Raw genomic sequence first — 14,286 nt, 5'->3', positions numbered from 1 at the left:
CTTAATCCATCATGAAAAAAAATGAAAGAAAAAGCTGCTTGTTTCCATATGTAGGTGAAAACTTCCTTGTGAATTAAAATAATGTGTTCCAAAACTTCGTGTGTCTGCAATTAAAATACAATTTAAGAAAAAATTGAAAAACTTTTGGCTTGTGCTGTATCTATGCAAAATGAGTTATTTTTTCAAATGTTCTGTATGCTGTCTGTTTTGCCAGTCTGTATCCTATTGCTCTTACATTGAAAATATTATGGTAATAACATGACTCCAGTAAATATGGAGGCCTTGAAAACAAAGTCCATCTCACATGAGGTCAAAGATATCTGAGTTTCTGTCAGTATGTAATGTGACAGACTTCTGAACAGTAATTAAGAATATCTTCCACAGTATCACTTGAGACTTTAATGACTGCACAATTTATTTTTACAGCTGTGCTGTGTTGATCGTCCTGAAGAGGGAGGCTTGTCACCTTATGTGTTCACTTTAATGGTTATTTTCTTTCTACAACAGAGGAAAGAGCCTTTTCTACCTGTCTATTTGGGATCATGGGTATGTGTATTAATACAATGAATAGTATGAATGAGAGGACCGGTATGTAACCTGTCAGCTTCTTGCTAATCTGAGCAAGCTATAAGCCAGCCATTTCTGCAGGAATTCAGAAAGAACGTGAATTCAGTCAGACTACTCCTAACCTTTGTATGCTTGGCTGTAAGGATGCAACTCACAATCCTAGTCATTGAATTAAGTGCTCTGTTGCCCCTGTTGTAAGGAGAGCTGGGCATTAAATAATGCACATAACAACCTGCTTCCTCATTTCTTCAGCCTTTCTTCCAGTCTCTTGAGAGCTCTCAATTCACATAGCTACATCCCAAAACAATGTCTTGAATTTTGACATCTAATTCTTCGAAATGTAGACCACAGTTGGGGAGCACAGTGATGTGGTATCTGCCCAAGGGATCAGACCTAGGGTTATAGAGCATGTATTTCTTGGGTCTAGAAGCTGAAATGCATCTTAATATCAGAAGTTGTAGTATGGACACAAATCCAGAATCCAGTTCTCCAGGACACCATTCAGGTGTTCTATTCATGGCACCCATTTTTGTTCCTACAGTCACCTGTTATATTTAGTATGCACGTTCCAGTTTCCATAACCAATTACATGAGCCTTACAGTTAACGATTTCCGTCAGTACATGACTGACGCATTCCCAAAGCTTCTCCACTCTCTACACTGAATGAGAGAGAAGTCCTATACTATATGGCCTTATAATGAAAAAATATGTATTTATGCTTGTGTAATGTGCAAAGACATGGTTCTGTGACACATGGATACCCTTCCAAAAGCACTAAACTCTTTAAAGTTTTTTTGTAGAGAAGCCTGGAATAGCTATTTTTAAACTTTGTTCTGTTTTAATTTGGCTTACTGCCATGGAGGGGGAGAAGATGTAAAGTTCACATGGTGTTTAGCTGTATGTTTCTTTTTCTGTTTCCTTTAGATTGCAGGATTCTCATTAAACAAATTAACTAATTTTCATCTGAAAGAAGTCGAGGATGATGCTGTGGTTTGGGAGCATATCCCCACTGATAATTCTGATTTGCCACAAGAAACTTCACCTAGAAGGGGCAAGGTCTGAACCATTTAATTTCTTTCTGTGGTAGTCGAACAGTCATTGCTGTTCCTGAAAAAAGAACTTTCTATTTTTATTCTGTTTTTATATTGCAAAACCACAAGCTGAACTGTGAGACTGCATGACTGCTTGATACCATGCTTACTATGCTTATCTCTTGGTGCTAAGAACCTAGCAGGGAACTAGGTGTTATTTCAAACTCTTTGATAAGACCCTGGGTTTTAATCTGTCAGGGGAGAATATAGTTTGAAGAGTTGAAGCTATTTTATCTCGGGATTTGGTTAACCATATGATTACTAATTAATTACAAATTATTTATTTTATAACAACTTTGCAAAAATAAACATCACTGATTGCATGTTTGACAGTTAAATACAGCTTAGGCTTTGCTAAAAATCAGTTATATGATCCATTCTGTTCAATTGGATTAGAAGTGATATTTTCTTGGAAATTTATAAATTATGGCATAAACGTTTAAATAAGCAATTGTTATTAATTATTGATCCTATATAATCTGAGTTTATACTATATCTTCCAATTTTTTAATTGCAGTTCTTATTGCAATTGCAGGAGTACAGAAGCAACTATCAATTCTATAATACTACATTACAGATGAAATTCAAGGAAGTGTAACTACACACCTGTGCATTAAATACTATTTCAATTTTTCTTCTGTAATCGACAGGTTCCCTTAGTATTTGGTTCAGGACAGCAGTGTCCAGCACCTGCTGGTCAGCTCTGGGTAGAACTGCTTCGTTTCTATGCCTTGGAGTTCAATATGGCTGATTTGGTTATTAGCATACGACTCAAAGAAACAGTGTCTCGTGAATCAAAGGACTGGCCTAAAAAGCGCATTGCTGTGGAAGGTATATGTATCAACAAACTTCAAAGACCTGTTACTTTAATTTTCTACGGTACTGTCTTGGTTATTGACATTGTGTGTAATAACTTAGAATTTTTCAATATTGGACTGTGATTCCCAAAAATATAGTAGAATATGTTCTGAAAAAAATTAGTGTAAGCAATATTTGTCTTGAGTATTTTTTCCAATGTTATCAAAAGTAATTAAGTGGACCTAAAAATTGTCTTCAGCGCAATTTGTAGATCTTACATCCCTACGCAACGTTTTAGAGTAACTAAATCCAAATTCTGTAATTTCATGTATTCTTCTTTAAAAAAAAGTTAAGTCCTGCAATGCTGGCTCACTTCTTATTTCTTCTAGACCCATATTCAGTCAAAAGGAATGTGGCAAGAACTCTGAACAGCCAGCTAATGTATGAGTATATTCTTCACTGCCTGAGAGCGACTTACAAGTATTTTGCCTTGCCTCACAAAAAAAGTGCAAAATTCAGCAAAAAATACTCTCCAAATGCCAATGGAGAGAAACCCCAAATGCTGGACCATGGAAAAGGTGCTATAAAGCATGAAAATTCTGAGTTGCAAAACTTGGATAGTAGAACAAATACAGCCTTAGTGGAAGATTGCATAACGGAGACTACAGATACATCCCAGGCACATAGAATTGATCCCTCAAAACTGTGTGATGGCTCAGCAAGCTTCACAGAAGAACAACTGGCTGCTGACAGATGTAATCTGGGAATTGCCCATGAAGATTCAGACCGTATAACTGAGGAATTTATTTCTGGAAATAATGAGGATTTTAAACCAAGATGTGAAGAGACAGAGAATGGAAATGAAGAGGAAGAGGAGGAGGAAGAGGAAGAACATGAACAAGAAAAAAGATGGCATAATATCTTGATGCCTGAGCAGGGAATAGATGAAGACAGTGATAGTGGAGATCTCCCTGTTACAGTGAATGAGCATGATACAGAGACATGTAGTACTTCAGACTTAGAAGGTTTTCAAAATGCTGCACTTACAGAGGGTGATGAGTTTGGCTTAGAGTGCAGTGGTATAATGGATGACAAGATTGACATTGATGAGGAGAGCACCGAAGGTACTGATGAAATGGATGAATCCCCAGAAAAATTCTTACATTTGGCACAGGGTCAAATATCCCAAATTAGTCATTCGGATGATGAGGAGGAAGAGGAGGAAGAACCAAATCTTCTAAACCAGAGAGAGTGTGGTGTTACCATCAGAGCTGGAGATGAGCTAGATAACACATACACTGGGTCTGGTGATGACGATGCACAGTCAGAGGAAGATGATCATTTTTCCATCGCCAATAAATATGAGGACAAACATGTTGAAGAAAATGTGGATGAACTTCTGAGGGTCAATTTGAGTCAAGAGGATCTTACTGAGAAGGGAAGCCTTTTTGAAGAGAGCACAGCAATAGAACAGTGTTTAGAATCTGAACTCTTTTATGAATTCAGTAAACCAGCTTTTACAAAGGGCAAGGTAAGCAAGCTCTATCAGAACATAAACAATATGTTTATATTCTAATATCAGTTACGTGAAAGTGTTGCTCAAAATCATTTTATCATTATAGTTTTTAAAGCCAATCTTCCTTTCTGTTCCTTCAGTCTCCAACAGTAGTATGTAGCCTGTGCAAACGGGAAGGTCATTTAAAGAGGGATTGTCCAGAAGACTTCAAGAAAATTGAGCTTGACCCACTGCCACCATTGACACCCAAATTTTCAGTTATTCTAGACCAAGTTTGTGTCCAGTGTTACTGTAAGTTTTTTCTTTTGAACATTGTGCGGTAGAAAAAGAATTGCGAAAATAATGAAATAACCACAGGCTAATGGTGTTATAAAGGAGGACAGCTTATTTGCTACACTGCATCCAACTCTTAGAATTTTAACTAAGATCCATAGGGGCCTTAATAGGACTACTGAGTAGTTTGTATCTAGAGAAATACAAAATGTTTAGGCTTATCTTCCACACACTGGCTGTCTGATTACTCATTTAGGCATATTACTATAGTTTCTAAGAATTTAATTTTTGGTGGTTTTTTTGACGGATACTTTTACATTTCTATCTGCCTTGATTTTCATTACTGTTCCTTAACTTGTGGTTTTTAGTAAAGAAAGACTTCAGTGTTCTAGAAAAAACTGAGTAAAAGTACTGTTTTGTAACGCTTCTCTACTTTTGTTCTCAGAGTGACCCAACTTTCCTCCTTTCTCTCTCTCTGACCAGACAAAATGCATTGATTGTCTAATTAATGTTTTTTCTTTGAACAGGTATTTCTCCTACTTCATCCTTGCTTTCTTTCCTTCACACGTGAATCTTCTCTTGCTTTTCCTTTCCCTGCCCCTGCTGTAAATCCCTCACTTCTTTCATTTGAATCTTTACTGTTGACTCTTTGTACAGATCAATTTGCCTGAGTAGTTGTCTTTTTTTTTTTAAGATGATTTTGCTCCAAATACTATAGAAAATCACGCTCGAGAACATATAAGACAAAACTTGGAAAACTTCATTAGACAGGATTTCCCAGGTAATTAGGCAGTTCTAGCTTTATATTTATACTTTGGTGTGTTCATATTTGAGTGTTGCTCAGCATTGCTATACTTCATTACATTAATTTCTGTTTTAAGTCTCTTAGGCTTTGGTTTAACTCTTTTTTGACTTAGTCGTATATACAACACACTAATAGGCAGGAACAATGCCAAGTTAAGAAGAAAACAATCGAAGTGGTAGTGGAACAGTCTTACTCATCAGCGAGACTTGTATCTGCTCTTACAAACAACAAGCTTTTTGTAGTCTTTCCTACTGAAACTTACTGGGTTTGGAATATTTTAAAATACAGGCACAACATCTGACCTACCTGCAGAACTATGAATATTTTCTTGTTCATTTCTGGAGTTCTTACCTGTAACACCTGGACTTCAGTTGCTAGTCTTTTAAAACTGCCAAAAGATTTTTTTTTTTGGCTGGAGCCTGGTATGTGGACAGATAAATCACTTATCCTGAGAATCTGTGTAGAGCATTCTTACATTTTTTTTCAGATTTCATCTTGGACCTGCATGCTGGATTAATTATTGGAAAACCTAACATGTTTCTGGGTCTGTCGGTCTGCTCATTTGAATCAATAAAAGTAGAGATTCTTTTCTCATTAGCAAAGTTGATAAGAAGATAAGCTTTGATGCAATATAGAAAGTAATGTTTTTCATGCCTGTATTAAAAGACATGCAGTGGTTTGAAGCTATACACAGTTTGAGATTCTGTGTCGTTATGTGGTTATAACCCATCACATCTCTTACAGGAACCAAGCTAAATTTGTTTGGCTCCTCAAAAAATGGCTTTGGCTTCAAACAAAGTGACCTTGATATCTGTATGACGATGGATGGGCTGGAAACTGCTGAGGTAGTTTGAAGATTTTGGTGTGGGTGGTTTTTTTTTTAATAGAAGCAAAAATTTATGGTTATATTGTTTATATAGTGTAACAAACTTCTTATTTTAGAAAAGCTTTTCAGATTCAAAGAAAATGTAAATTGATGCCACAAAGGCAGATTATTTTAGGTAGATTTGCTGTTGGTCTCTGTATGAGTTTAAGAACTACTCTCAGTCGTCAGTTTTCTTCTGAATTCTGCACTACCATTACTTGTAGCATTAGCTGTGCAGATAAATAATGTGCTTTGTAGCATAAACATCTACAATGGGAGACAGTGGAAAAGGACATCAATCTCCTTTCACGCCCAATATAAGTTTTTTATAAGCCTATGTTAAGATGCTATTTAGTGTTGATTTTACAAGTGCTATTTTGAAACAATTTCTGGTATTCACATAATTCTGTGTAATATGAAACTCAATTTTACAGCTTTAAGCTTAATAGCAAGTAATAAAGGGTTTGCCTAAAATACTTGTAGCAGATACAACTTTCAGCTTTTCTTCTTAATGTCTTAGGGACTTGACTGCATCAGAATCATTGAAGATTTAGCAAAAGTTCTCAAGAAACAGTCAGGTAACTTCCTTGAAAATTACAATAAGTGGTTCTGTTTGTGACTTCAGTTACTGTAGTGAGAATGTTCTGGGGCACTTTAGGTGAAAATCAGTAAGACAAACCTATATTGAAGAGCTTAATGTTAGTAAGGGTGAGGTTATATATTGTGAACATTTGGATTTATTTTTGTTTGCACATGTAGGTCTATGAGGTTTTAATTTTATAGGACCACATCTGAATTGGACAGGTAGTATGTTTATAACCTATGCATAAGAACAAATGTTAAGTTAAAGCTTGAAGCTTCAAGTTAGTAGTCATGTTGTATTTGTATGTTCAGTGCCTACTAAGTTAATAGTAAAAGGTAGGCTGATACAAGTTTGCAATGGGACTTCTGTTTTTTTTTTCTACAAGAAATCATCTTTTCATAGTGCTTGTTTTGTTGTATCTCACATGAATTTAATATAACTGGAGTGAACTATCATTCATCTCTTAAGCTTATTTTTCTGTAACATATAAACTGATTTTTGTTTTACTGGGTGGCTAAATGTGTATTTGTATATATTATACTTAGCAGATTCATCACATTTGAAAAATGCCTAAAATCAGTATTAAAATACAACTGAAATACAATTTTGGTATCAACTAATATTTTATTTCGTAGCCTTTTTACTAGTTTGGAGTTATTTGTAGAGCATTTGATATTGTTACGCTTATATTGTAGTCATTTAGTAATTAAACATTTTATCCTAGGCTTAAGAAATGTCTTGCCTATAACAACTGCTAAAGTCCCAATTGTCAAATTTTTCCATGTCAGAAGTGGTCTTGAAGTAGACATCAGTTTATATAACACTCTGGTAAGGTTATCTCCTCTTCTACTTTTTTTTTTTTAAACAGAAAAATGTGGGTCTGCTTCTTGAGATTGAAGTAATTGTTTTGTTGAGGTTCAGTAATTAGCTGTTTCCAATTACCTATTGCAAGTACCTATTTTTTTATTTGACTGAGTGGAATCAGTTGCACAATTCCAACTTTAGAGTTGTCACTTCCCTAAGAAAATATATTAGTTCTTCAGTAATAATAAGAAATAGTGGGTTTGGTGCTTAAGTCTTTCTGTAAATGAGAGACAAAATAATGTAACTTCAGCTTTCCTAGATCCTACTTCATGGCTCTTGCTTAGCCTTGAGACCTGGAACAGTGATTTTGAACCCAGCTTGCCTGAGCTGGTACTTGTGGTTGTTTGGTTGTTTTTTTTAATTTTAACACAAGTTCTTGGCTAAATATTCTTAAAGATTTGCTTTGGTTTGGATTTTTTATTTTTGGATTTTTTTTCAGTGCCTCTGAACTTCAAGCACCAGGTCCTTGAAACGTCAAAGGAAAGCAAGTTTTAGAGCCAAGTATTAAACTTTCTGAAGCTTTTGTATGAGCTCAAGGGGACACTTGAGCAAGATACCTCAACCACTAAGTAAATCTGAAAGTTTTCTTCTTAAAGTTATGCATCCATATTCGTCAGTTGATCGCTCTCATATTTTTTGGGCTTAGATATCTTTGGGCTTAGATATTTTGCTCTCATATTTTTTGGGCTTAGATAGTTCAACAACTTACCTTCTATAATTTTGAAAATGCAGTAGTAGATTATTGCTTCTGTTTCTGAAGTACTGTTCTGTTTGTACCACTTCTGCACAGATTAAGGATGGTGGTGGTCAGCTTTTTAACAGAAGGTGATAACCTCATTGTTGAATGCTTCCTTTCTCAATAAGTATTCTACTATGCAGGGCTTCACATCTGCATTTCTTGAGAACATAACTTAAGAGTTTTTGTTTTCGTGTTTTCAGCTTATTCCTTATTTCTTCAGAGCTCCTGTCTTTTCTATATGACTTTCTTATTTTTATAGGCCTTGCATAACACAAGACTTCTGTCATCATATGCAGCCATTGATCCTAGAGTAAAGTATCTGTGTTACACAATGAAAGTCTTTACGAAGGTAAGTCTATTTCAGGCATTCTACAAGCAGTAGTGCCTGCAGCAAGAAATTATAACCTTAAAATATAAAAATCATGTTTCTTTTTCTAGATATGTGACATTGGAGATGCATCTCGAGGTAGCCTTTCTTCTTATGCATATACTCTTATGGTGCTTTACTTTCTTCAACAGAGAAATCCACCTGTCATCCCTGTTCTTCAAGAGGTACGGTATATCAAGAAAGAAACAAGTGTCTGTGCATAGTATTGACCAAAAGAAAGTCATTGCTGAATCTGAAAGGCTCTTCTCATGTGCTTAATATTATGCTTTCAGATCTACAAAGAACCAAAAAAGCCTGAAATCTTAGTTGATGGCTGGAACGTTTATTTCTTTGACAAGATAGAGGAGTTGGTGAGTGAATCAGAAAAGTTAATTTGAAATGGTGTTACCTGTAGCTTTGCAAATGAAAAATAATTCCCTTTAAGAACTATTATCCTCAGATATGGTGGTTGATTATAGAAATGGAAGTGGAGTAGCTATTGCTTTGAAAATCCCAATCCCATGCTATAAAGATTTAAGAATATCATTGGTTGTAATTCACCTATGAAAAAAAAAATCTGCAAAATCTGAAAAAATAGATTAAAAATTAATTTAAGATGTTAATGATGATCAATTGCTCTGTGAGTCAGGTTACTGGGTGGAGATAACTCCTACAAATACCAGCTACATATCTAGTCTTAGCTGGTTAATCCTGTTGAATAATTTCATATCAAATAGGCAAATAAAGTGAATAACTTCTTTTTTATAACAGGCAAAACTTAATGTTGGAAGTTGTGTTAATTCTCCACTTCTATTGTTAAAATTCTAGAAAGTATTTTAAAATCAATACTGGATTATTAATACCAATTATGAAAGGAAGGGAAGTATTCTGGTGTAACTCAATTGTGTCTCTTCATAAAATAAAACTTATATTGTTTGAGCTTCCAAGTTATGAACATGATTCTGCTTAATGTAAATACTGGAAGTAAAAATATTTCTGTCACTTGCAGTCAGCTGTTTGGCCAGACTGTGGCAAAAACACTGAATCTGTTGGGCAACTGTGGCTGGGACTTCTCCGTTTCTACACAGAAGAATTTGATTTTAAAGAGCATGTCATCTGCATTAGGAGAAAAAATCTGCTTACAACTTTCAAGAAGCAATGGACCTCCAAATACATTGTAATTGAAGGTAAAAGCACATGAAGTACATGAATATGTGGATTTTCTTCAATTTGGTCTTTCCACAAGGCTTATTTATATTTCTATTTCTAGATTATAAATTGTTATTTGCTCATGTTTTGAAATCATTGCAAAATTTCCATTGAGTTTTAGCAGTACTAAAAATCATTTAGAGGTTTATTTCTCCTCTGCTGAAAAGAAGCTGTAAAACAGACTTCATACTTTTTGTGATGATGGTAACTGTCAGAAAAATGGTTTTAACCAAATCCTTTGGAAAAGAAGTTAGCTGTAGTGCAGTTTTGGTTTTCTCACAAATGCTAAGTTTAGCTGAGTCCATATCTACATGGCTGATTTAACCCTGTGTATGATTACACTGTTAAGTAATACCATTGTTTCTGCCAAGAAAATGCAGCGACACATCTTAGAAATGTTCCCTAAACCACTTTCTGGCCCATATGACTTTCATGGAAAGAATTTCTACTCTCACCCACACGTTCAACTTACTCTTTTACAATACTTCAGTCAGTTCAGAGCTGGATGTCTGTCATCCTTTGTCCATGAAGTTAATTTCTTTTCAATAAATTTGCAAGCAGTTAAATTTCAGTATATTAATTCTGCATCGAGAATAGCTGCCTTGGGTTGTTCATGTGTATGTATACATTGCTGAACTTGTTCTGGACCTGAGTAGTGCCTGTGATGCTTTTTGTACAGACCCCTTTGATTTGAACCACAATCTTGGAGCTGGATTGTCAAGAAAAAGTAAGTGTCCGGTTAACAAATTCGGGTACAAGGTAAAGATCTTGTCTTAGATCTTATTTTACTGGCTTGTTTGATGTTTGGATTATGTTTTCTTTTTTTTTCCTTCTGCAGTGACAAATTTTATAATGAAGGCTTTTATCAATGGCAGAAGGGTATTTGGTACCCCTATAAAAATATTTCCTAAAGAATATCCATCAAAAATGGTAAGTTCCTTTTAAGAGCAGAAAGTGCATGCTGTTGGGTTTATAACTTAGCACTTGCAGGAATATGGTTAGACTCTCTTTAAGCTCTCCTCTCTTGAATTTCAACAGTACTCCAAACACCCTTATGGGAGTTATTACTGAGTACTGTTTTCATGTTGTTTGCATGTAAAATGTGCTGGCATGCAGAATACTAGTCAAGTCAGAGCTTCATTGTACAGGCTTACATATTTTAGTTCCTATCAAAACCAGCTCACCATTTCTTGAAACTGCAGTTTTAAAAAGAGCTTGCAGACCTGGTGGTCAGCAGACTCCCTGTAAAGAAAAGGCCAGCAGGCAGCTAATCTTATCAGGTCTTTCAGGATTCAGCTACACACACAAGGTTTCTTCTTCTCTATGACTCCTAACTGCTATTTAACAGTTGCTTATCTGTCTTGCTTCCCAAGTGTATGGATTTTCTTTTTAAACACATGATTTCTTCTTCAGGAGTACTTTTTTGATCCAGAGGTACTAACAGAAGGAGAATTGGCACCAAATGATAGATGCTGCAGAATTTGTGGTAAAATTGGCCATTTCATGAAAGACTGTCCCATGAGAAGAAAGTGAGTATAGTTTTGGCATCTGTGTGGAACATTTCCTTAGGTTTGTTTAGAAGAAAGATTAGGATAGTCATGCGAAAGCAAAACTTGTACATGCTGCAGATTATTTGCTTTACTGCTGAAATGAAAAAACATCAATACCAGTTTTGGCTGTGGTGGGGTGGTGTTGGATTTTTTAAATTTTTGGTCTGTGAGTCTTTTCACTTCAAAAGTTAACTTCTGCCAGCATCATCTGTAGTGGTTTTTAACAGAAACTTTTCATAGAAGGTCACAAAACTACTTAGCTGAAGGTAGTAATGATGACTTTGCACTTCATTATATAAAAAAGCAATAGTCAAAGAGAATCTAAATGCAGAGCCAAATAGCTGTGTTGTGAGAAGCATTTTATATATTTTCTTTTAATAGCTTCTGCTTCTAAAGTCCTGCTGTTCCCAGCAAGTCACACTTTTGTCATGTTCACAGAATCACACAATTCACATCAAGCATTAATTGTTAACATTTACTCAGTGGTTCTTTTCTTTGCAACTCAGACCCCAGATTTTGTTGTGTTTATATTTTTTGAGATATAATTATTAGGATTTAGGGCTGTATTGCAATGTAATTATAAAGTTAAATTATTAAATATAGGTTTAATCAGTGTAGCACTGTTTGGGAGGAGACTTGAAGAGGTAAGTTAATTCACTTTATTTAACCCACTGAAGAAAGACATGAAATACATCTATTGTCTCAAGACAGCATGTGGGTTTGGGTTGGTTGGTTGTTGTTTTTTTTAAACCCGGTATATGTACATGTGCTGCAGAGTTCATAGGCCTTTTTTCTGCTCCTGCAGACTAAGACGGCGTCACGATTATGAAGATACCAAAAACCAGAGGTATACAGAAAGCAAGGAGAAGAGAAGCAAAGAGGACAAAGAAACTCAGAATAAAACAACAGAAAAGGAGAGCTCAATCAAGGAGGGAAAGTTGCATCTATGTACACCTCAGAAGAGGAAACCAGCAAGGATAGTAGTGGAAACTGGAAGAGAAAAGAATCCCAGGCAATTAGCAGAGAAGTGGAAGCACCTGGAAGACAGAGACTTAAGAGAAAAACGTTGTTTTATCTGTGGAAGGGAAGGTCATATTAAAAAGGAATGCCCACAGTATAAAGGAGCTGCAGGTATGAAACGGTTCAAGCTGAGTAGTTTAAACAGAGGTTATGGTTTTGGGTATTTTTAGAGGGTTGACTAACTGGTAAGGTTTTAACTTTCAGTGGCATCACATAAATGCTATCTTCTTTTTTTTCCTAAAATGTAGTCACATTTAGTCACTTTTCCCTTCATCCTCACCCACCTTTCAGAACTTTGCTGTATCCCAAGAGATTTGACATGGTTTACTTTAGCAGGTAAGATGCTTGTAATAGAAAGGGTATGAGTGCCTAATATGTTGAAATAGCTTTGATTGTCATCATTATATGAGACGAGAGTTTGCTACATTTCAGATTGCAGCTTCTCTTTCAGAACATCACAATTGCAGCAAAAGCTAGATTCACAACTCTTCACATCACCTAATCCAGAATTATTCCATAAAGACCCTATGGTCAGTATGAAATTGTACAGATTGCTCAGATAGAATATTGTGAATGAAATAATGTTCCTGACAGCTTAGCAGTCAGAGGCATGCAGCAATCTCTCTTATTTTTTATGGAGTCAGTTCGCAACTCTGGCTTAAAAACCCCAAACCCAAAAAACAAAGTGTTGTGGTTCAGCACACAACTGAACACCACGCAGCTGCTTGCTCACTTCCCCCACCCCTGTGGGATGGAGGAGAGAATTGGAAGAGCAAAAGAAAAAAAAAAACTTGTGGGTTGAGATAAGAACAGTTTAATAATTATTCATGTTATTATAATAATCATTATTATAATGAAAATATAAAAAGGAAAAGGGGAAAAGGAAAAATAAAAAAAAAAGCAATGCAACCGCTCACCATCTGCTGACTGATGCTACCAGTCCCTAAGCCACGCCTGCAGCCTGCTTCCCCCAGCCAGCTCCCCCCAGTTAACATACTGAGCATGACATCACATGATATGGAATATCCCTTTGGCCAGTTTGGATCCGCTCTCCTGGCTTCTTGTGCACCTGGCAGAGCATGGGAAGCTAAAAATGGCCTTGACAAGTCTAAGCACCACCCAGCAACAACTAAAATATTGGTGTGTTATCAACATTATTTTCATACTAAGCGCAGACCACAGCACTACGCCAGCTGCAGTGAGGAAAATTATCTCTGTCCCAGCTAAAACCATGACTGTATCCACCCGTTATTCCATACCATTTATGTCATGCTCAGGTCCCATACATATAGCAACCATAGTAGTGATGACATACATTATATAGCAATTAACAGCATACCATTCAGTTCACTGGCTGTTTTCACCCAAAATCAAATCCCACATCACCCACCAAGTGCACCCAGGTCCTCGAGCAAAAGCAATCCCATGAATGGGTTTGCCTTTGCCTGACGCAGGAAGAACCCAGACTGTTTTCCCCAGCATACTTTTTACGTGCACTACAGGCACTCTATCCCCTTCCACAGTATGTAGGATTGCTGACTGGCCAGGGCCAGCTCGACTGGCAGATCCCCTCATGTTGACTAACCACGTGGCTTTTGCTAAATGTGTATCCCAGTGCCTGAATGCCCCACCCCCCATTGCTCTCAGTGTAGTTTTTAAACAGTCCATTGTCCTGTTCAATTGTCCCAGAGGCTGGTGCGTGATAGGGGATGTGATACACCCACTCAGTGCCGTGCTCTTTGGCCCAGGTGTCTATGAGGTTATTTCAGAAATGAGTCCCATTGTCTGACTCAGTTCTCTCTGGGGTGCCGTGTCGCCACAGGACTTGTTTTTCCAGGCCCAGGATAGTGTTCCGGGCAGTAGCGTGGGGCACGGGATATGTTGCCAGCCAGCCAGTCGTTGCTTCTACCATTGTAAGCACATGGCGCTTGCCTTGGCGGGTCTGTGGGAGTGTGATATAGTAAATTTGCCAGGCCTCCCCATATTTATATTTCAGCCATTGTCCCCCATACCATAGAGGCTTTACCCGCTTCGCTTG

General features: G+C 36.6%; 1 protein-coding gene across 4 annotated transcripts in view; it reads left to right on the top strand.

Moving 5' to 3' along the window:
• Window positions 1-14,286, top strand: part of TUT7 (terminal uridylyl transferase 7) — a 37,671-nt gene that overhangs the window by 14,794 nt on the left and 8,591 nt on the right. For 3 of the 4 annotated variants that reach the window (XM_064438900.1, XM_064438899.1, XM_064438898.1), the window contains 17 exons: window positions 427-546; window positions 1,493-1,624; window positions 2,310-2,490; window positions 2,847-3,988; window positions 4,114-4,264; window positions 4,941-5,027; window positions 5,796-5,896; window positions 6,437-6,494; window positions 7,224-7,327; window positions 8,362-8,451; window positions 8,541-8,654; window positions 8,763-8,840; window positions 9,479-9,656; window positions 10,358-10,405; window positions 10,517-10,608; window positions 11,092-11,207; window positions 12,034-12,359. In XM_064438900.1, coding sequence (XP_064294970.1) covers window positions 427-546; window positions 1,493-1,624; window positions 2,310-2,490; window positions 2,847-3,988; window positions 4,114-4,264; window positions 4,941-5,027; window positions 5,796-5,896; window positions 6,437-6,494; window positions 7,224-7,327; window positions 8,362-8,451; window positions 8,541-8,654; window positions 8,763-8,840; window positions 9,479-9,656; window positions 10,358-10,405; window positions 10,517-10,608; window positions 11,092-11,207; window positions 12,034-12,359 — 3,118 coding nt within the window. Of the gene's footprint in view, window positions 1-426; window positions 547-1,492; window positions 1,625-2,309; window positions 2,491-2,846; window positions 3,989-4,113; window positions 4,265-4,940; window positions 5,028-5,795; window positions 5,897-6,436; window positions 6,495-7,223; window positions 7,328-8,361; window positions 8,452-8,540; window positions 8,655-8,762; window positions 8,841-9,478; window positions 9,657-10,357; window positions 10,406-10,516; window positions 10,609-11,091; window positions 11,208-12,033; window positions 12,360-12,539; window positions 13,767-14,286 lie in introns of those variants that run through there. The other variant, XM_064438902.1, reaches the window with a different exon arrangement.

This window comes from Phalacrocorax carbo, chromosome Z, assembly GCF_963921805.1.
Source record: "Phalacrocorax carbo chromosome Z, bPhaCar2.1, whole genome shotgun sequence".
NCBI classification, from domain to species: domain Eukaryota; kingdom Metazoa; phylum Chordata; class Aves; order Suliformes; family Phalacrocoracidae; genus Phalacrocorax; species Phalacrocorax carbo.
Note: the sequence above shows the minus strand (reverse complement) of the source record. Positions and strands in the feature narration are given on the sequence as shown.